General features: G+C 45.1%; 1 protein-coding gene across 6 annotated transcripts in view; it reads left to right on the top strand.

Moving 5' to 3' along the window:
- srgap1a (SLIT-ROBO Rho GTPase activating protein 1a) overlaps window positions 1-23924 on the top strand; it is a 115943-nt gene that overhangs the window by 51504 nt on the left and 40515 nt on the right. For all 6 annotated transcript variants that reach the window (XM_010883340.4, XM_020056798.2, XM_020056799.2 and 3 more), the window contains exons 4-8: window positions 9055-9117; window positions 15284-15463; window positions 16258-16386; window positions 18968-19189; window positions 19728-19829. In XM_010883340.4, the coding sequence (XP_010881642.1) occupies window positions 9055-9117; window positions 15284-15463; window positions 16258-16386; window positions 18968-19189; window positions 19728-19829 (696 nt within the window). The remainder of the gene's footprint in view (window positions 1-9054; window positions 9118-15283; window positions 15464-16257; window positions 16387-18967; window positions 19190-19727; window positions 19830-23924) is intronic.

The following is a 23924-nucleotide window of genomic DNA, read 5'->3' on the forward strand; positions in this document are numbered from 1 at the left end:
TACTGGACTTCTTGCTGTGTTCTAACTGTGTTCTCCCCCCGTACATCAATTCCTGCAGTTCATTCTCTGGGATTTAAATAAAGAATAAACTGTACTTCTTTACCTGGGTTTTTACTCGAGCGGCACATTCTTCATAATCAGTTCAGTATATAGTGTCCTTTGTTAAGACGTTTCCATTCTAATGTTACGCATTAGCATTAACATCACCATACAAGCCCCCTCTGGCTTGTATGGTGATGTTTGGCAGCCAGGGGCCAAACCAAAAGGCATTCCCTTACTGGGGGTCAGTCTGTCACAAGGGCGCGCAGACTCCCCTGCCCTCTAATTAGTACATCTGAGTGACTTTGATCTCTGCCTAGCGCAGTAACAAGAGACGAACACCAAAGAAGCAGTTACTACAGAGCCTCATCCTTTTACACCATACTGCTGCTGTTTTGGAATCCTCTCATCAAAGACTAGTCTTTTATTTTTTCAAATTCCAAACATATCTACTTGTGTTCAACATATTTGAATAGGCTTTTGCAAGGTGAGTGTTTTGTAGTGTAGGCTTCGGGCTTGTGTTCATGCCTTAGGCTTTGTTCCACGTTTATGAGGAGTACCGTGGACAGATGTGTTCTAGACCTGTGCTTTTTCACTCATGTTTAGCCACTTCACAGAAAGTCACAGCTAAGCTCAAATTGTTTGTCTTTTTTGAAAAGGGCCACCTCTAAATGTGAGTTTTGTCGTGGTTGAGCGGGTCTTATAACATGCAATTTCTTTTCATTATTTATACAACTGTTTTTTTTCTGGTTACTTAGTATTGTTTTATTTATCAAAGTCACATTCTGGTTGAAATGCAAGGTACCTCTAACATACACTTGAAAGCCTTCACTGTTAAAGTTTTCTAGTTCCTCCATTTGAAAGTTCATTCAATATGAAAGTATTTCTATGAAAATACACAAGGAAAACACGTCACAAATTGGAAGTTCCACAACACACTAGCTGAGTGGAAAAACTGTGTTATTTTAGTTGACTGATCCTGTCATACAACAGCTATAACTCAAGCCAATGTGAAACCAGTTTAACAATGCCATGGGATGATGTGTTAGTGAATAAAAATCTATATATTAACAAGCCTCATTAACAACGAATGTGGACTAACAAAAACATACATAAACACAGTGACACAAATTACAATGACATGAATAACGATAACTGGGTCGTATATAGGCAGTAACAGTACTGTGTCAGTCTGTGCGGTCCAAGTTAATTAAGGTCTGTGTGTCTGGGTGCTCGCAGCGATGTGGCTGTAGGAAGGCTTAATGATTTGGGATTCCCACGACACGTTTTCAGGCTTCTACGGGTTGAGAGGCCCCTGGTCTGCATTCTTCACACCTATCGGAGTGTTTGCGGACCATGTTAGTCATGTTCGTTTTCTGTAGTACACCGTCCAGGGCCTTTCTGTCTTGTTACCGTCCAGGAGGAGGACGCTTGTTGGCATTGCAGACCGTCAGGGAGAGTACGAACAGCTGACAGCTGGTCTTTGCAATGCAGTGAGTGTGCTCCTTGGTATGCAGTCTGACCCTGTGGCCTTGTGAATGTTGAAGTCTTACATCATCAATGTGCAGTGACTTTACATATTGTAGTTGACGTGAACAGCAGATGCTCTGGGTCTCAAGCGTGGTTGATGTTTAATATAAGGCTTTGTTTAGGTATTGTACTTCGATCAATGCAGTCATAAACGCCAGCCATAGATGGTCATATTAAACTTGTTTATAGATGAATCTAGAACCAATCTAGTATGTTTGTGAACCAGTCTTGTCCATTATCTTCTGATAATACAAAAACATTGACTTGCCCCATAAGATTATGTACTCTTATAATCTTCACCCAGCACAGCCAGAAGAGGACAGGCCACCCTTCAGAGGCTGGTTCCTGTCTAGGTTTCTTCCTAATTTTGGACCATACATCGAAGTTTTTCCTAGCTACTGTGCATGAACTGTTGTTGCTTGCTCTTTGGGGTTTTAGACTGGCTGTCTTTGTGTCTGATGTAAAAAGGGCTTTAGAAAAAAACATTTGATTGATTCATTTAACCACTTCTGTGCATTACTCGTACTTCCTGTTTGAGTTTTTGCTAGATGGCCGGAAGCAGGAGAATATAATTGTGTTAAGATTTGCCAAATGGCAGGGAGGGACTTGAACCCATGACCCAGAGCATTGTCATCTCTAGTTAGACTAACAGTTAACCTAGATAACCAGTTAGCTAGAATGGATTTTAGTTTTATTATAAGTCTCCGGCCACAAGATGGACTGCTCCTCTGTGTGCATTTTCTAGTGTGCTTCAGGCTCTATACCGTACAACCCATCGTGTACCATCTTAGATGAACATGAAACCGCACCAGGTATCACTAAATTGTCCCTGTCTCTTGATCAAGGCAAATGCAATGTCTTTTACCTTGGTAAAGTCCGTTACCCACACTAGCTGCGTGGGCTACTCAGTAATACATCAGCCAATGTGATCGGTGTAGGCTCTCAGTATAGTCCCAGCGAGGTTCTTCTGCCGGTCACGCTGGAGCAGTCATGCTGCTGGGGCGCTACCCACCAGACCTGGGCCCAGGGGTACACAGTCCTCCATGGCCTGATTGATGTTGGAGGCCACGTGAAACCCATCACCCCCCCCGGGGGTCTTGGTGGATTCCAGTCTCTCCCCATCCCTGTTGTCTGATGCGATTAGTATCATTCATAGGCTGATACACTTAAAAGGGGAGCCAATGTTGGTGGTCCTCTGATAAAAATGGGATTATTTGCATTACAAGGTTTGCACGTGCGAAGTCGACTGTATCTGTGCAGCACGCTCGCGTCTCACTCGATTCTCCTACAGGTGACGTCCAGAGGCATGGGATGTCTTGAGGATGACAGTGTAAATTCTAACGCTGTGAAAAGGATTATGCAAATCAAGAAGTCTATCTAGTGGTTTATTCTCTCTCTCTCTCTCTCTTAATGCAAATAAGCCCTGAGCCTTACTCGATAACCCACAATTATATTTACTATTGAGTCATGTTGAAGTTGTTCAAATTCAGAGCAACTGCCATTCCTTAGTGATTGCATTTAGTACCTATTAGTATGTGACAATTTATTTTAATTACATAAAGGAGAGGAGCCAGGAATAATGAGCCAGTGTTTATTAAATAACAGGGATGTTATGAGGGTCAGATTGGACTTTTAGCCAGGACACTGGTGTTAACAAACTTACTCGGACTACAGTGAGATCTGTGGGATCTTTACCAACCAGACTCTGAATAAACATTTAACAGTCCCCACTGAAATGACAGCACCCTACGCCATGCAGTATCCCCTTTACTGACCTGGGGCTTTGGGATTTGGTCTTTAGACCAGAGGAAAGACAGCCTCATACAGGCCATCTGACATCACTTCCAGCAGCATCTGGTCTCCAATCCTAGGCTGACTACTCAGCTTCACAGGCAAGTCTGTAGTTGGATGGCCGTGTGATGCAGACATTCCCATTTAATTAATAGCAGGCTATGCCTGTAGCATAAGTTACAAAATGCACCAGTCCAGAGTAGTGATTAGGGCTCCAAGGCTCATTATTTTACTGTTAGAACTGTTCATTATAAAGTGTATTGTTCATAATTCTGAGGCTTTCATTTTCTGATTAGTTTGTCTTCATTGACTATTCGAGTGGCTGAGGACTCCCCTTCCTCGTAAAGGCCTTATCCAGGTCACCTGATTGGGGCATCTGTAGAGCGAAGAAACAGATGAGCTGTCGGAGCTGCACCCGAAGCTCTCCTGAGAGGCCTCTTCATTGACCACTGGACCATTTCCCAGTCATGTCAAAGGAAAGAGCTGACAGGTCTTGGTTCTGACACTGAGGTTCTCTTCTCTGAACCCGGGCTGCAGTTGCACTCCTCAAGGAGGGCGGGCAATGCAAACGTACTGTGCATTATGTGCTCACGTGTGTGTGTGTTTGGGGGAGAAAGGAAGTGGAAGTCTCCTGAACAAATTAAGGCTTGCTTAAACTTGGCCTTCAATCCTTTTTTTCTTTCAATGTAAAACCAGTAAGAGTGGTTCAAAACCCTTCATAACCCTTTAATGATGAGAAAAATGTTGAGGTCCGTGACGTCGCCCGGTATGGTGCAGCCGGGGCCCCACCCTGGAGCCAGGCCCGGGGTTGGTGGTGGCCAGGCCTTTCCCCATGGGGCCCTGCCAGGCTCAGCCCGAAGGAGCGACGTGGGGCCACCTTCCCGTGGGCTCACCACCTGCAGGAGGGACCATAAGGGGTGAACGAGAGGGTCGTCGGTCAATGACCGACTTTGTTGTCGTTTCATCTGACCTGCAGCCGTATGTCTTGGACACTCGGGTGAAGAGAGGGGCGGAGCTGTCAACTGATCACCACCTGGTGGTGAGTTGGATCCGATGGCGGGGGAGGAAGCTGGACAGACTCGGCAGGCCCAAGCGTACTGTTAGGGTCTGCTGGGAATGTCTGGCCGAGTCTCCTGTCAGAGAGATCTTTAACTCCCACCTCCGGCAGAGCTTCGACTGGATCCCGAGGGAGGCTGGAGATATTGAGTTCGAGTGGACCATGTTCTCCACCGCCATTGTCGAAGCGGCCGCTCGGCGCTGTGGCCGTAAGGTCTCCGGTGCCTGTCGAGGCGGCAATCCCCGAACCCGGTGGTGGACACCAGAAGTAAGGGATGTCGTCCAGCTGAAGAAGGAGTCCTATCAGGCCTGGTTGGCTTGTGGGACTCCTGAGGCAGCTGACGGGTCCCAGCAGGCCAAGCGGACTGCAGCCCGGGTGGTTGTGGAGGCAAAAACTCTGGCCTGGGAGGAGTTCGGTGAGGCCATGGAGAATGACTATCGGCTGGCCTTGAAGAGATTCTGGCAAATTGTCCGGCACCTCAGGAGAGGGAAACAGTGCCCTACCAATGCTGTTTACAGTAGAGGTGGGCAGCTGTTGACCTCAACTGGGAATGTCGTCGGGCGGTGGAAGGAGTACTTCGAGGATCTCCTCAATCCCGCCATCAGGTCTTCCATTGAGGAAGCAGAGGATGAGGGCTCAGAGGTGGACTCGTCCATCACCCGGGCTGAAGTCACAGAGGTAGTCAAGAAACTCCTCGGTGGCAAGGCACCGGGGGTGGATGAGATCCGCCCTGAGTACCTCAAGTCTCTGGATGTTGTGGGACTGTCTTGGTTGACACGCCTGTGCAACATCGTTTGGCGGTCGGGGACAGTGCCTCTGGGATGGCAGACCGGGGTGGTGGTCCCTCTTTTTAAGAAGGGGGACCTGAGGGTGTGTTCCAACTATAGGGGGATCACACTTCTCAGCCTCCCTGGGAAAGTCTATGCCAGGGTCTTGGAGAGGAACAGTGTGATAGTAGAACCTCAGATTCAGGAGAAACAGTGTGGTTTTTGTCCGGGCCGTGGAACACTGGACCAGCTCTATACCCTCTCCATGCTGGTGGGTTCATGGGAGTTTGCCCAACCAATCCACATGTGTTTTGTGGATTTGGAGAAGGCATTTGACTGTGTCCCTCGCGGCATCCTGTGAAGGGTGCTTCGGGAGTATGGGGTCCTGGGTCCTTTGCTATTGGCTGTCAGGTCCCTGTACGACCGAAGCAGGAGCTTGGCCCGCATTGCCGGCAGTAAGTCAGACTTGTTCCCAGTGCATGTTGGACTCCGGCAGGGCTGCCCTTTGTCGCCGGATCTGTTCGTAATTTTTATGGACAGAATTTCTAGGCGCAGCCAGGGGCCAGAGGGTGTCAGGTTTGGGGACCACAAGATTTCTTTTCTGCTCTTTGCGGATGATGTTGTCGTGTTGGCCCATTCAAACCAGGAACTTCAGCATGTACTAGGACGGTTTGCAGCCGAGTGTGAAGCGGTGGGGATGAGAATCAATACCTCCAAATCCAAGGCCATGGTCCTCAGTTGGAAAAGGGTGGCTTGCCCACTTCAGGTTGGTGGAGAGTGCCTGCCTCAAGTGGAGGAGTTTAAGTATCTAGGGGTCTTGTTCACGAGTGAGGGAAGGATGGAAAGATTGACAGACGGATCGGTGCAGCTTCTGCAGTAATGCGGTCGATGTATCTGTCTGTCGTGGTGAAGAAAGAGCTGAGCCGCAAGACGAAGCTCTCGATTTACCGGTCAATCTACGTTCCTACTCTCACCTATGGTCATGAGCTTTGGGTCATGACCGAAAGGACAAGATCCCGGATACAGGCGGCCGAAATGAGCTTTCTCCGCAGGGTGGCTGGGCGATCCCTTAGGGTGAAAAGCTTGGTTACCCGGGAGGAGCTCAGAGTAGAGCCGCTGCTCCTCCACATCGAGAGGGGTCAGCTGAGGTGGCTTGGGCATCTGTTTCGGATGCCTCCAGAACACCTTCCTGGGAAGGTGTTCCGGGCTCGTCCCACCGGGAGAAGACACCGGGGAAGACCTAGGACACGTTGGAGGGACTATGTCTCCCGGCTGGTCTGGGAACGCCTCAGTGTCCCACCGGAAGAGCTGGAGGAAGTGTCTGGGGAGAGGGAAGTCTGGGCATCCCTGCTTAGACTGCTGCCCCTGCAACCTGGCCCCGGAAAAGCGGAAGAAAATGATGATGATGGTGAAACCAGTAATATATACTGTAAATCTTTGGAATTTTTCCTATGAAAAAGGTGTTTTGTGTAAATCTGTCACAAGAAAGCACAGTTGAATCCTTTTCGATAACGCCATGTAATGCTACGAAATTGGAAACGGTCCAAGAGAATACTAATGCAATTCACAGTACATTATATACTATTATGGACATATCCTCACAAATTCTTGGACATATAAACAACATAGACACTGATGTCCGCTTCAACTTGTCGGTGCTAATAATGAGCTCACTAGGCCAGAACCAGCCCAACCATACTGGCCAACCAGGCTATTGATCCTTCCAACCATTCTGTCAATGTGCATGACTGCATTGTAGCTTAAGCTCTATTTGTAGTCACTGCTTGATCTGTTTGTCCACTGTCTGTGAGTGAATTTGTAAGCGAAAGACAGAACCTGTTGGGTAGCTGAAGGCCAGCCTGCCAGGTGTCACGCACAGACCCATGTGTCCACACACAAACACATTTGCAAACACACTGACAGGGATGAATCATCCCTGCTTTACATCCACAAGTCTGGACTCGACACCACTTCTCCATGTCAGTCTGGGTTGGTCTGTCAATTTAAGCCAAGTTAGTTCAACCTAATTGGTCATTTCCTTTCAGGTCAGTCCAGGTCCAATTAGTTTAGTCCGTTATTTAGTCCCGGTCATTCTAAACCAAGTATGTCCAGTCAGTCTGTCAGTTCAATTCAAGTCAGTTACATAAATTCAGTCTAAGCAAAGTCACTTAGTCATTAAGTCAGTCTTACAGTAGGGCTCTTTTTGGCATTGACCTGTTTGCTTGTGCTTTGCCTTCTTCCAGTCAGCCAGCCAGTCAATGTCAGTTTTATTTTTTGGACCTCTTTGTGCATGGGCTTCCTCTTATAAGCTTACGACTGCTATGACTAAGTTTCTCCCAGATGTTTTAACCCGACCATGGCTACGTTGCTGATTTGGTAAATTCCCCTATATTCTTTAACTTCAGGAATTCCTCAAATGCCTCAATTCAAGTGTTTTTGACTGTGTCTGCAGTTGCACACTTCCACACGGGTGTTGGTGACAACTAGGATGTCTATGAATCCAGCTGGATCAGCAGGGTTGATGACCTAAGCAGAGGCACTTCCTCATCAGTCACTCCCACACAGGAACCCGCAGATGTGTGTTGTACAAGGTTGCATGAAACCTTGTGAGAAATACACTAACAACGGACATGACCTCTTATATCACACTTTCTCTGAAATTGCAAAACATGCTGTTATTTTACTGTACGGGCACAGAATCGCATCCAATGACAATCTGTCACACATAGTGGAAATGACACTAATTAGAATCCAAAATCCTAAACTGAAAATCCTAAGGTACATGTAGTCTTACATTTGGAAATAATTTGTTACATCTCGAGTGGCAATCTATCCAGATATGGCAAGATCTGGCAACTCCTACTTAGAGTAGTCAACACTACAACTTGTCCCATGTTACTGTGTTTGTATGATTATTGTTGGATTTCTGTTTTGCATCTGGCATCAGGGTGTTAAAATTTTAATCTGGTCAGTTGTTGGGGGAAGGGACTGGGAGTATGGGTGAGGTGGTGAGGGAGGGAGGTGGATGCCTGTTTAGACTGACAGGGATCTGTGATGGCAGGTAGGATACCTTTACTTACAGTATCTTCTGCTTTGGTTGGTTTTGTTTGTTTCAGTCCAGATTTTGTTTTTTTAACACCCACATTCTTGCATTTTGTGTAAAAATACCCGTCTCATCTATTTATTTATTTTTAAACCGAACAGTTTGATTGCGGTCTATCCTCATCTGAAGTACTCAGTCCTTGTTGCTCCCTTATTTTCCGTGGTGTTTGGTTGTAGGTTGGAACATATTCTCCTAGCCCTCTGAGGGGTGCTTTGTTGGGAAGGACCTCCACAACTTGCTTAAGGTCCAGATTATATGGTTTGTGGGAGACTTGGCTTGCAGTGGAAGACAGAGTGGTCAGGCCCAGTTAATACATATGTTGAAATGGTGATCCAAATACTTTGTCACATCTTATTAACTCAGTAACCCACCCAATGATTGGCCTGCCATGAAAAAGTGCCTTTAACACAGGTATTCTGTCGGAACCAGGCTGCGGGTTTGAGATCACTGATATAAGTTTCTATTAGTCATATAACTGTTATTTCCCTGTTCTGAGAATCTCTGTGGAGTCATGTCTGGTGGCATTTCAGGGAGTCTTGGGTTGCTTAATTGAATTTATTCATTAGAAATCTCTCTCAGGCCATGCAGATGAAAGGTCTTTTTGGACAATTGTGTCTTTGTTTGGTGATCTCATTAGAGTCCTACTGTTCTCCCAACTCTTTATGCTAGTTTTTTCCATGTAACAAATATTTATGTATGATTATATTACTGGAATCACCTCTAAATATATCTTGTTGTAAAACACTTTTTGTATTTCTCTCTTTCAGAGTAAGGAGATCACATTTCAGCTCCAGGAAGACTTGATGAAGGTCCTCAATGAGCTCTACACTGTAAGTGTTCTTTTAATTTCCTGTGATTTGTTGTGTACAGGGTTCGAAATGAACACCCGCCAAGCACCAAATGCGGGTGATTTCATCAGTCCAGTCTGTCTAATGGCTTGCAACCGTAAACGTCAGTATTTAGCTTCAAATGGTGGCTTCAACAACGGTATTCCATACAAATTAAGGCCATCTTTTTTTGCATTCCTATTCTGACAATCTTGCCCGTTTCCCTACACTTCCTACCTTCCACTTCCCTACGTTTTCTGGCATCACCAAACTTCAGTGACGTTACCGTGACGTCCACTCCAAAATGGTCTATCAGCTGCGTTTTCTCTAAGTTTAAACGTGAGCTATGGTAATGCTACCGCCTGCGTTTTTGTTTTGTTAATAATTAGACTAGATAATGAGTTCATATTTTGCCTGTAAAGGCAATTCTTCACCTCTCAGAGTTGGTGGCCACGAATGGAAACTATGTCAGCAAGGTGACCACAAAGACAAAATATTTTAATGAAATGTTAAATATGAAGTAATAATATATAAATCGTTTCAATAACCCTGTGCAACTGCTTCATACAATTCAAGTAAGTTTTTTGTTTTGGAAAATTGATTGTAAAGTAGTGAGCTAGTGCCTGATGCTAGGATATAGGTGCTGGAGAAGTACTGACAGGAGTTGGAAGACAGTGGCCCAGAGAGTATTGAGACCGTGACTGAACCAACTGAGAGACCAAGTGGCCCAGAGAGTATTGAGACAGTGACTGAACCAACAGAGACAGCTGTGAGCAAGGTTATAGGAATACAATCCTCACCCATGGGCATATACTGTATATATTGTTTATAAGTGTAGGTTATTATAAAGCCTAAGAATAGATTTAACTGGCGCTTTATAAGGAATTCATTGAACATTTACACATTACAGTACAAGTCATGTATTACTAGTTTTGCTCTTGGTAACCTCTTTACCCCCGTCTTTTAGCCAACCTTTAGGAAAACACATGGCAAGTGGTTTTGATCCTGAATAACTTAAATGTAAATAATTTCATGAGACATGGACATCTGTAAAACATCCAAAACTATTGTTGCCACAATAATTATTTATTATTGCGACACCTAAAATGCTGAATGTGTATGCAATATTTGTTCTCAGCTTCATGGGAAATGTTTTATAGAATTTTTGTGAGAATTTGAGGTTTGGACTCCCAACCTGCCTGGTCTGCCCTTGAATTAGAGCCCAGTTTGGTCTCCCAGCCTGCCTGGTTTGCTCTCGAATTAGAGCCCAGTTTGGATTCCCGGCCTGCCAGGCCTGCCCTTGAATTAGAGCCCAGTTTGGACTCCCAGCCTGCCAGGTCTGCCCTTGAATAAGAGCCCAGTTTGGACTCCCAGCCTGCCTGGTCTGCCCTTGAATTAGAGCCCAGTTTGGACTCCCAGCCTGCCAGGTCTGCCCTTGAATTAGAGCCCAGTTTGGACTCCCAGCCTGCCAGGTCTGCCCTTGAATTAGAGCCCAGTTTGGACTCCCAGCCTGCCAGGTCTGCAGTTGAATTAGCTCCAGGGTTCTAGGTTTAACTGCCTGCAATGTAGTCAGTGGTGGATGAGCCTTGTCCTAGTTCACATTTTCAGCCATGCTTATTCATATGGTCATTGTCATAAACTGATCTCGGATGAGGCTCTGTGGATGATGCCTTGAAGAAAACCATTGTGCTTGAACCATTAATCAAAAGTTAATTCAGAAGCTTCATTTGCTGCCGTCAGATAGTCATCGGTATAATGACACTGGGGAGTCTTGTCCCCCATGTGTTCCCATAGGTCCAGGTGACTGGAGAGTCTTGTCCCCCATGTGTTCCCATAGGTCCAGCTGACAGTGGAGAGTCTTGTCCCCCATGTGTTCCCATAGGTCCAGGTGACAGTGGAGAGTCTTGTCCCCCATGTGTTCCCATAGGTCCAGGTGACAGTGGAGAGTCTTGTCCCCCATGTGTTCCCATAGGTCCAGCTGACAGTGGAGAGTCTTGTCCCCCATGTGTTCCCATAGGTCCAGCTGACATGCTATAATGCATTCTTATGAAGAAAGACGTTGCTTTCGTATGGACTTTATCTTCCATCTCATCTACCACATTCACGTGTGACACTGGATGTACTTCCTGTTCATCTGTTGGCCACGGCTATGTGCTTCATTTGATGTTCATTAAACTTTTGAGAATGATTCTGTTGGAATGATAATTTAATAAGTGTTTCCAGCTGTTGGATTTTGAATTGGAGCCAAACTGGGACACACAACATCCACTGTTTCTATTCACAGTCCTCTTCCTCACACTCAGTGTAGCTACTTAGAAATGCAGCTGCATTTCTAAATAGCTGCAACCTACTACAGGCAAATAGCGCTGCTATGAAATGTTATTCCTGAAGTACAGAAATGTTGGAAGATTTGGTTGTTAATGTGGACACAACTCCCTTTACAAACCTCTCACCCGCCCTCAGTCAAATGCTGATTGTGTGGCACAGTTGATAATATTTCAACCAGCCATAACCCTCTACAATAGATCCATAAGCTATAAACTTTATCACTGCTCTGTCAATGACAGTACAGATGATTTATTCTTATGCTTATCCTCAATCCAGGTATTATGTTATGATTACAGCATTGATTGTATTTAAACCAAATAATCGAGTATAAGAACAGCTACGCTGTCAGGAGCCATTGAGCTGGGTTACAGAAAGTCTTCAGTGATGAGAAAAGGTTGTGTTGTGTTGTGTTATTCTTACAGTCGTCAATGACACGTGTTACAGCCGCAGCTTAAAGTGTCATTCCAACTGGACCTGATTTACTCCTACTCCACACACACACACACACACACATGTAGCTGTCTAGATAGGGACCTCAAAGTTGATTGCCCACTAACCCTGAACCTGACCCTAACCTTAACCTCAATCCCTTCACATTTCTGCCTGAACTTAACCTAGCCCTAAAACTGGTAATGCCTTACCCTAATTCTAACCCTTACCCGGTTATAACTTGTACCCTAAACCTGACACCAAAAAGTAGCATTTTTCAAAATGGGGACAGAAAACATGTCTCCCATTAGTAAAGGTTTTCTGATTTTGGGGATGGTTTTATCCCTATTATATAGATCAGGAACCCACACACACACACACACACTTGGATCAGACAGCCACAGGGGCAAGTGTGGCCAGGGTCTGTGAAATGACAGGTCCCGGTCGTTCTAAATGTGTCTCTCTGGAAGAGACAGCGTAAACACGCCAGCAGAGCTCCAGACCAGTAAGTGAGGAGTACAGACTGTGGTTGGTCGGCCCTCTCTGGCCCCGTCCACTGGTTCCAATTACGTGGCTCTGGCCACCAGCACAAAACAAACAGAGCAATGTCTTTTGTTGTTCCACCCCATACAAAAATATCCTGTTATGGGGGGGGGGGGGTGGGGTGGAGGAGAAGAAACATTTGGGTTTAAGTCACAGTCTCAATTTTTTATTCCGATTGAAGTTATGCAGACAGATTATAACGTACGTGGACGGAGCGGCTGTAATTTACTGTACATCAAGTCGGTTGGTTCTGGGTTAAGTAGTGGGATCACTTTTTCCTTTAGCGTTGGGTGACTATTTTCAGAGGCTGGTCTCAGGTCAGCAGTGGGTTGGAGGACAGCCCTTGGCAGAGGGTTCCCAGTTTTTATTTTGTATTTTTTTTTGTCTTGCCAACTCACTTTCTGTCATCATCCGTTTGCTGGACAGCCCAAACAGACGCGGGACTAAAACTATGGTGGACCCGTCCTGGCAGGGCACTGGGCCCGGTTGTCCCAGAACCTACTTGGTAACAGTGTCAGCCAGGCGTCGGTCCTCTACTTTCCGTGGCCTCTGCAGCGAGGTCCTAACCTACGTGAATTTGTGTTTGTCAAAGTCCCGTTATCTTGTCGCTTTTGGGAGGCTTAGCAAGTTAGCAAGAAAAGGGTGTAAGAATGTGAAGTTCACAAGAAGTCGGACAGTGGGGAATGTGTCATTGTCAACTATGACTCTGGTTCGTGGTGATTGGTCAGTCTTGTTCAGAGCCACTGCTTTCCTTTCTACAGCGCCCTCTGTAATTACAGGGACAATGAAAAACACTTTCTTCTTTTGTCTCTATTCTCCAAATTTGACATAATGGGTTTCAACATTTTAGAAATTATAACTCCCTATATGAGGGCACCAATAGTATTTGGGCGTGACCAGTGTCTCTGATTGGTAATATGTTCTGCTACACAGTTCTTGCAGGAATACGAGAACTGTCAATGTCTTGTTTCTTGGCTTTGCATTTGCCATTGGAGTCTGTCATACATGTCTGTATGAGGAACAAATAGCCATTATAAGGCATTGTGGGTAGCCATTATAATGCATAATGAAACAAGGAATTCTGACATGTAAAGAAACATTTTCAGAGTCAGTGAATAGCTCATCATTGTACAGCACATCAATGACCCTGATCATACTGCCACATTTGGAAAGCTTAATTGTCTAGATTTTAATGCAGTTGAACATGAGAATTAAGATGAGAATTAAGGCAAAAATACCTAAAAACTAACAAGATGTGTGTGGTATCATCGTGGCAGAGCATCACTATAGAAGACACCCAGTGTGGGGTCCTGCATCCAACTCGTTGACTATGAGAACTAATAGTTCTCTTACCATCTAATCTACCCAGACCATCACGTTTGCCCTTGACATGTGCCCTTGTTGGTCAACGTTATTCGCTTCACCTGTGAGTGGTCATGATGTTTTGGCTCGTCGGTATATAATGTCTAATAAAACGTAATCTCTTATAAACTTATCATAGCCCTTGAAGATAGTGTGGTATTTTTTAACTGCATGGGCCTGGCTACTCATGAGTCACATCCTCATGTATTCTGCAGTCATTTGAGTCAGTAGTAATAATAATAGTAAAAGCTTCCTGGTGTTAGGATAATAATGATTCAAACTTTAAGCAGTGTGTTGCTGTGGGGGTAATGCATTAGAAATACAGTGGGTTGCTGTGGAGGTAATGCATTAGGAATACAGTGGGTTGCTGTGGAGGTAATGCATTAGGAATACAGTGTGTTGCTGTGGAGGTAATGCATTAGGAATACAGTGTGTTGCTGTGGAGGTAATGCATTAGGAATACAGTGAGTTGCTCTGGAGGTAATGCATTAGGAATACAGTGGGTTGCTGTGGAGGTAATGCATTAGGAATACAGTGGTTTGCTGTGGAGGTAATGCATTAGGAATACAGTGGGTTGCTGTGGAGGTAATGCATTAGGAATACAGTGGGTTGCTGTGGAGGTAATGCATTAACCACTGCACAACACTCCTCAATTATGTTAATAACACATTGACTAAGGGAGTGTACCCACTAAAATGTGTGACACCAGATCTGAGTTCAGACACTTTGAAGGTCCGGTGTGCCAGGTGGGCTGTATCTGCACCGTTAGGCACTGTTCAGTTACGGTTCCCTGGCAGAAGGCGTCCTAAATCAAACCCAAGTGAAGTACGTATTTAAGGATGTTATTTGGTGTACTCTTTGAGCCCACTCCTGCCCATGGCTTCATGCCAAGCCATGTTTACAAGTGTGTTTCTCCTGGCCTCAGGAAATGTATGTTCATTCCATGGAATTTTTGCTTGTTACTTCTGAGGAAGTAAGTAGTTTAGGCTGTTGATCTGTTACCAGATGATCTGACACGGGCCTTGCATGTCCGCTGGAGGCCCGCTGACAGCACCCCACCCTGGACGGCAGCAGTCGGGGATGACTGGGTGTCAGTGGGGGCATCGAGGTCCCTCGGCATCCCATTTTTACCCGCTGGAGACGGATCCACTTATATAAAACACTGGTGGTTATTCCAGCAAGCTGCTTCGTGTGGATCAAACTCTGTGTTTTGAAGTGTGGGTTGATCTCTGTGTAGAACTTGAAACGCAGTGGATTTGGTAAATGATAACAGCAGTGGATCATGGTTATCGGGGTATTGCTGTTCATGAGCAGAGAGGGAATCTGAAGTTACATGTTGGAAAGGCTTATTGTGAAGAAGAGCTGAATCAATCTCCTGAGTGTGAAGGAGGTTTAGTAGATCAAGTTTGATTGATTGGTTCGAAACAGCCCCTCACTCCCATTGTGAGGTTGAATTCCTTCGATCTCTCACCCACTGACCTATTTGACCTCTGCCTTCCACCCCTAGGTGATGAAGACCTACCACATGTATCACACCGAGAGCATCAGTGCAGAGAGCAAGCTGAAGGAGGCGGAGAAGCAAGAGGAGAAGCAGATTGGCCGGGCAGAGCCAGTTTTCAGCATCCGCCTGGAGGATAAGCACCAGAGACGCAGCTCTGTCAAGAAGATTGAGAAGATGAAGGAAAAGGTACCTTACACTTGTTCCTGACTCGCACCACTGGGCCAAGCCGAGCGGCCTCTAGTCGCTGGAACCATGCTAAAATGGAAGAAGTTCAAAATAATCTGAGCCGGCGCCATCTTGTTTGGGATGACGCGATATTGTGAGGGGTCTTCAGTGACTGGTAATGGTGATAAATGTTGCTAAAGGGAATGTTGGAATGCCTTGAAAAATAAACTACCCGATTGCTTATGAGAAGAAGCACAGCAACAGACCTGTTTTCAGTTAGAGTTCCGTGACTAATGGTTTAATAGCTTCGTCCTTTCCTGTAGCGCGTTGAGTTTGGGAGAGCAGTAAAAATACGGACGAGCGTGTCAGTGTGTGAGTCAGTGTCCAATGGTGACTGGCAGGTGACTAATAGTCTTTCTGTCGATCTGGCAGTCAACTCTGAAGGAAGGAAGGAAGGGGATGTATGAATGAGCACCTCTGGGCTGGTCAGCCGTTACCCAGAAGGCCTGTGGGACATCAGTTTTTTAAACTTACATATTTTAGACCCAGTTACTCTTTCCCACTAATTCCTTGTTCTTTATTTTGGTTGTTTGCTATCTGGAATTTGTCACACTGTGTATGTAGGCATGATTTACACATGATGGTATGTCCTGTTTAGAAAAACGAATGCACTCAATCCTGTAAATGAATGTGGATTAGGGAATGTGCTTAATGATTTGAACGTAATGTCAAATGCTCAACTGTGGATGATGAAGCATTTTTGCTCAGTAATTTTTCTGTTTCTCCTTTTTCTCTCTCCCTGTCTCTCTCATTAGCGCCAGGCCAAGTACTCCGAGAACAAGCTGAAGTCAATCAAAGCGCGTAATGAGTACCTGCTGACACTGGAGGCAACAAATTCCTCCGTTTTCAAGTACTACATTCATGACTTGTCTGACTTAATTGATGTAAGTGAACTGTGTTTTTTTTGTTTGGGAGACAGACACTAATCTATCTTTATCTAAGAAAGTTTGGTTGACAAGGCCGAATAAAACTTTGTATAACCGTTAACTCTCTTTCCTAGTTAATAAGACTGTTACTAAAAATCATCCACTCTCTTTCTTAGTTAATGCGACCTGCTATAACCTGCTATACCCTGCTATAACCTTCATGATGTATTACCTTTGATTACATGGGCTTTGTTCAAAAGTATTGCACTAGAAATGGAATGGGCTACCATTTGAGACAGCTGAGGGATCTGAGAGAATGACTCCAATCCATAACACAAGTTGCCTCTTCCCTGGCTAAGGCCCTCCCATTCCACAGGTACCACAGACTCCATCTGCCCTCTGAATGAGATGGTTTTCACAAAGTGCATCTCACTGATACATTACATAAACATTATGTGTTACATATGAAACCAGGACAAAACTATGGCATCTTTCAGTGGATTTCCACCCAATGTTTCAGTGTCTAAAAGCGTAATCAGCAAATAATTACATATGACAAGGTTAAGATATTTCAGGGATTCACTCAGCTTCCTTTAAGACTTCCATAGTCAAGTCTTATAGTCTCCTTAGTAAGTATCTGTAAGTCATTCGGATGAGTGCATCTGCTAAATTAGAAGAATCTCAGTCACATGAAGCTTTATTGCCTTCTCTCTTGAGTATTTTATAATTCAGTAACACTCTTTTGTCTTACATTCTTAATATTGCAAAATTGAAAGTGCACCTTATTTTATTTGGCAAACGTTTCTATGCAATCTTAAACATTATAATATGTTCTTTAAGATTGGGATTTCTTGTAAACAAATTTTAGACTTTTTGGGATGTGCAATAATGTGACTAAAAGGAGGCTTGTGATTGGCTACATTGCATTGCACTTGACCAATGTCTGTTTATTAAATGGCCAATAACTTTCAAAAGTTATGGGCCATAATCCTCCTAGTGCTGAAGAAACTCTGTCATTCAGCAGTATTTCTATGAACCTTTTAAAATAAATTAAACATCTGCGTATGTACTGTAGAAAGAAACCGATATGTTTAGAAGCCAAGTTGAAATATGAGCGACGGTTTGAGAAGAATCACACCAGACGGATGAAAGTGTCTGCCCGAGAATGAGAATGGAAAAACCCCAGGAGTTTGTGATCTGAGCTACTCCCCTATGCTACCTTTTATCCTGTCCTCAAGTTACCCACAGTTGTGAATGGCTTAAAGATGCATGCACACACATATGCACACACACTATTTAATAAAAAAAAATAATCCTAGGGCAATCATACGGCAAACACACGGCAATCAAACAGGAATCACACTGCAATCACACTGCAATCACACTGCAATCACACTGCAATCACACTGCAATCACACAGCAAACACACGGCAAACACACGGCAATCAAACAGCAAACACAAGGCAATCAAACGGCATACACACGGCAAACACACGGCATACTCACGGCAAACACACGGCAATCAAACGGCAAACACACGGCAATCAAACGGCAAACACATGGCAAACACTTTGCAATAATTGACTGATGTGGTATGATGTTTGAGGCGTGCCTCCAGCTACCAAAAATCAGCCCTCCGAGATCCAGACGTTGACACGGTTTTATTTGGAGTCGTTACATTTTGTTTTTTCAACGCTTATTTTGACCTTCGTGTGGAACCGACCTCTACTATTCTACACCCCTCCCCAATATCAGACTGACACACACAGACAGACAGTTCTTCCATCCCTCACACTGGCCTACTTGGAATCTCTCTTTTCTTTAGCGTGTCTTCTCCGTTGCCAGGATATCAAGACAGAATGCTGGGTGGGTCAGTGGTTGTGTATTCCAGTCAGACGGTGGGGTGGGGTGTGGTGGGGTGTGGTGGGGGGGGGTACGTGGCATCCCTTCATGTTACCCTGCTGGCTGTTGAAATTGTTCTCTTCCCGCCCTGTTGCTCCCAAGCCTTTGATGATCACCACATGGGTGGGCGTATGTTTATGTCTGTAAGTCAGTGAGTCATCGTGCGTGCGTGTGCATATGTAAGGCGTGTGCATGTGCGCGTGTGTGTGTGTGTGCGCGCGCGTTTGCAGGAGTGTACATGCAGGCTTGATTCAGTAGGTCATGTGATCCGTGTTTGTAGTTGACAGTGTTAATGTGGGCTAGACAATTGGAATGGTATTTTGCCTGGCTGACAGAGCTCCTGTGTCTGGGGGCCTTATCTACCTCCAAAGATGTTGGTGAGGACTCAGAAGCACTGGCTAGCCAGGTTCCTAGATAATGAGTCCTAATGATGCTGGACAAACAATTCATGTTGGCCCCACTTCTCTTTCTCCAGGACATGGCAGTGGTCACAAAGTATCAGACCATTCAGTTAAAAGCCAATAACACTCGTGACCGCAATGAGTGGAAAGATTAGAGGAGCAGATGTTCTTTACTTTGCTGAGTTGCTAAGACTGTTTCAAAGATTGTTTTTCCATAGCATGTACACTTTGCTCAGTGTTTGCTGGAAGACCTGTTATACGACACTCTGCCAATTATGTTCTTCCTCTCCCCCCAGTGCTGTGATCTCGGTTACCATGCCAGCCTGAATCGAGCCCTGCGGACCTACCTGTCAGCAGAGTACAACCTGGAGACTAGCCGTCACGAGGGCTTGGACATAATCGAAAATGCAGTTGACAACCTGGACCCTCGCAGTGACCGCCAGCGCTTCATGGAGTTGTACCCCACCGCTTTCTGCCCACCCGGCAAGTTTGAGTTCCAGCCCCACATGGGTGACGAGGTGAGACACGGAGGTCCACAGACGTGTCGTTTCCTGCGTCCACTGTTCTTTCCATTTACTCTCCTGTCGTTGTGGCGAAAGCTAAGGCTTTTAGTCTGTATGGTTGTGGAGGCCAGTATGTATAGTTCCACAGTACACAGTGGGAGTGGATACGTTCATTCAAATGTCCTCCATTAAATGAGCCCAGGTGTTGATCCCTAAATTGCACAGTTTTACTGTGCCCGTCTGGCACGCTAAGCTTTTTTAGGCCAATGACAAGAACGTCTCCCTCCTCAGCCTCAAGCTGAGTAGCAGTGCGACCTCAAAAGTAATTTCACTGAGATGCTTTTGGCTCTCATGTCACTCATGTCTGTTATTATGCTATTGTTCTGTGGCTGTCTGGCACCAGATCTGGGTCAAAGCGGAGTATGTTTTGTTTTTTGTGTGAAGTTCACATCTCTGAAGACTTTTCCATGTTGGCTTAAAGTTGGAGGTTAGCTGAGGCCTCTGTCCGTCATCGGGGAAGAAGCCTCAGCAGTTGTTTCCTCTTCCTCTCCAGGTGTGTCAGATTTCGATGCAGCCGCCGGTGAACGGAGAGCTTATGCTGAGGTTCCAGCAGCTACAGTCCCGTCTTGCCACTTTGAAAATCGAAAACGAGGAGGTAAGATGGCGCCTACTCCTACCTTATAGTGTTCAGTAGGACAGTCAACGGAAAGAATTGCAGTGGAAGACCATTTGTTGGAGTAAAATGGTCCCACGTAATTTCCATATTTTCTTTGTAACGAGCAGAACCTTGAGTAGTTTGGGCAGGGGACCATATCAACCAACATCATCTGCTCCTCTTTTGCTCTTTTGTTGTTGCATGTTGGGAAGGAATTAAAATGTTGTATGACGTTAACTTCGGATTTAATAACTTTTCAGCTCGTGTTTCAGATATATGATAGGACTAGACCATCCTACTGTGTGTTGCCAGTATCCTTCCAAACCACACTCTCTCACTCTGTTTTGTTTGTGCACCGTCCCCCTCCTCTGTTTTGACATTGGAGGTTCATCCCTGGCTGGTCATTTTAATTGGCCTCATGCTGACTAGCCAGCATGCCTGTGTGTTAGCGAAATAAAAAGCCAATGGGAAGGAAATGATTGTGTCTGCCGACTGCTGTGGTGTTACGGAGTGCAATCACGTCCATCAGTCTGGCTTCTCGCATCCCGTTGTCTTGCGTCTGACCCGCCTACTGCCGCTCTGTGGTTTTGCCCCACAACAGGGCACACAGCCTTTTTGTGTTTTGCAATGCAACAAAAGAATGACATGGGAAAGAATTCTTGGAAAAGTCATCAGCCAGCCTCCCTTCCAGGGCGTGCTTGGTCATTTGAAAAGGCCTTTACAGCGTGCGCTTTGGGAGGAATTGAGGAAGTGTGGACCAAGGTGGGAAAGATTTGAAAGACCAAAAAGTCAGGGAGGGCTGGTGTGTTTTTGTCTAGTTTTAAATGATGTGCAGCTGTTTCCTTGACTTTCGACACAATGAGTGGTCAACAGAAAACAGATGAATAATTTATTAGCATGAGCCACTGGACGCTACTCACCATGGGAAAGCACACAAGACCATTGGCTTGGTCCCGATGCACCTCTAAAGCTGTATGGTTGGATATAAACATGTTCTGCTACACTGGTTACATTTCTTTATCTCTCTCCTAGGACTGGGGTTTTATTAATTATAATTCCATTTTCCATTCATTGTGGGTATTTCTCAGAGCTAGAGTAGCTAATAAAGTATTTTAAATTTCCTTCTCTTGGCCTTTGAGATTAGTATCAAACCCAGTGTGTTTTCTCTCTCTTTCTCTCTCCCTTTCTCTCTCCCCTTTGCTAGCTGTGTACTGAATGGATAGGGTGTTTTATGATAAACCCCAGCCATCTAATACCACCTCCTTTGTAGTGAAGCACTGTTTGTTTTTCTCCAGATAAACCTCAGGGTGGCACATCAAAGCCTGGTAGATGTGTGCCGAGTGTTAGCTCTGGGTTATGCAGCCACAGCCCTGACTCTCTGAGATTAGCCTGCTACTCACCTCAGGCCCTGATAGATGGACGTCATGCTAATCACCAGACAGATTTATACAGGAGATAACGTGCTAGTAGCAAAGTCTTCTGTCAAGCAAACCATGAAGTTAGAAACCATGACTTCAGAAGCCTGAAGCGATTACCTAAAATTCTAAATATTAAGAAGTTCTGTAGTTCAGAAATCAGTCAACAAGAATGTAGTTTCCTGCAAGAAGAAGTAGAAACTATAGATCCTCTTGGTCTGATCCTCCTGGTCTGGTCTGATCCTCCTGGTCTGGTCTGATCCTCCAAGTCTGGTCTGATCCTCCTGGTCTCATCTAATCCTCCTGATCATCTTGGTCTGTTCTGATCAACAGTGTGCTGGTCCCAGAGAGCTACTCCATTTAAAATCCTAGCAGTCAACACTGACTACAACCCCCGATTCCAAAAAAACAGACCTGTGGAGTAAAGTTTGTCAGCCCTCAGGGTCCCCCTAACGGCCAGGGGCCCCAAGCAGTAGCCTGCCTTGCCTGTTCAGAAGCTACGCGTCTGGTTCTGTGGATCTGAATCTACCACGTGCTGTCTGTAGAGCAATAAGCACGTTTTGGAAATTATCAGAAAATGACCGGCATACTGTAACTCCGCAGTTCACCTGTGCATACTGTAGGGGGCGTCCCGAATGGTTCGATAACATACTGTGAATCATTGCATCCCTTCTGGCTCCATAGTAGAAGAGTCTGGGGGCTTAACTGGCCTGCCTGCAGTCCAGACCGGTCACAAACCTTTTCATCAGCTATTGGAGAAATGTGTAGAAATTCAAGAAATTGTCTTATCAAATTGTCTTATAAAGTGACTTATAAATTGTCTAAAATTCAAGAATTCTGCCGACAATGCCTTTTCCCACTCTGCTGACCACGCCCCTGACACTGCTGACCACGCCCCTGACACTCTGCTGACCACGCCCCTGACACTCTGCTGACCACGCCCCTGACACTCTGCTGACCACGCCCCTGACACTCTGCTGACCACGCCCCTGACACTCCGCTGACCACGCCCCTCACATGCTGCTGACCGCACCCACCACCTAAGCTCCTTTTTGACCTAAGCTCCAGAAAAAACCCTGTAATGTGGGGAATTTCAACAGGTTTTGTAAGATTTTACTGAGATTCTCTTACATGCATGCCTATTCATCCTCTTCCATGACAGTTGAGCCTCTTGGCCTCCATAGGCCCACCCAGGAGACACTGGACGAGAGGGACTTGCCTCTTATCTTTGGGTTAGAACATTTTCTCCAATGCCCATGTTCTGTAGCATGGGGAGGAGACCTATGGGCTGGTCCTAAACCATGCTACTCTGGACCCACCATTCACAAAGCCTCTCAGCCTGTTTATTTAGTCTAACAAAGCCTGAAGTCTGACTCTGAGATTGAGATAAGTTGGTATAACTCAAGTCCCCGCTGAGGTATTTCTTATTCAAAAGCTCACGGCTCAACTAGTTACTGGCTGTCCTCTCAGAAGTACATGGCATCTGTCTTTGATGGTCACAATCATTAATCTCCCTGTCAGTGTTTTCAGTGTTTTACTCAGACTGGCACTTCCTGCTGAATGTTTGAAATTGTGGTTAAGCAGTTTCTGTTCTGTGAATGTGGGTCTCTCTTGGTCTGTCTTTCAATTTTGAATCAGTCGCTCACACACTCAATAGGCTGTCTCTCTCAGTCTCTTTATGTCTCTCCTCATCTCTCTCTGTCTTTCTCCTCTCTGTCTGTGTGTGTATCTCTCTCTCTCTCTCTCTCTCTCTCTCTCTCTCTCTCTCTCTCTCTCTGCCTTTCTGTGTTACTCTCTGTGTGTCTCTTTCTCATTGTCTCTCTCTCTCTCTCTGTCTCTCTGTGTGTCTCTTTCTCATTGTCTCTCTCTCTCTCTCTCTCTGTCTCTCTGTGTGTCTCTTTCTCAAATAATTACACAGTTAAACATAAGTAATGGAAAGGATACAGGCATTCATATCATTGTCCTGATTGATTATTCAGCTGGTTGTCCATTTGGGTGTGGCAGGACGCTACATATTTTGCCACTTATATAGCACAACTGGGTTTTTCTACTAGAATAAGTTGAATTTTTCTCAATCTCTGTAGTTTTCATTTTGTGTTTACATTTTAGGGAGAATATTTATTGTATATATGCATAGTTTATGCAGTGCAGGAGAAAATGTTGCTCTGTCCCTACCTCTCTGTCTGGGCAGAGGGAGCACAACCTGTCCTCTCTGTGTTGCCAGATCTGTGTGTGGCAACCTGTTTCTGTGGCCAGGTTGTGCCATACACAGCAGGCGTAGAACCCCCTATTATCGGCATATCCAACAGCATCTTTGAAATGCATCTTCTTGTACTGAATAATCACTTGATCCTTTTTATTAGTGACATAAAAACGTTCACTTGCATGTCATTAATGATCATTTTTCAGTGGGAATATTAATATTTTTAGGATGTTGTTTTGCACTGCGGCTGAAAAATACGACACCCTGTTGTTGGCCACTGTCCCCAATTACCGTCCCCAGTCTTTTTCTCCTTACATTATATTTCCTTTTCTTTTGTCTTACAAAAGACAGATCGTAGTTTTCTCTGAAGGATCTACTAGAAAGTTGTAGCTAATTTCTTTCCTTCTGGGAATGGAAATCACATATCACTTTGATATGTTATTTGTGTGCATTGATTTAATAATAATATGTTGCTGC

The sequence above is a fragment of the Esox lucius genome, chromosome 19 (genome assembly GCF_011004845.1).
Source record: "Esox lucius isolate fEsoLuc1 chromosome 19, fEsoLuc1.pri, whole genome shotgun sequence".
NCBI classification, from domain to species: domain Eukaryota; kingdom Metazoa; phylum Chordata; class Actinopteri; order Esociformes; family Esocidae; genus Esox; species Esox lucius.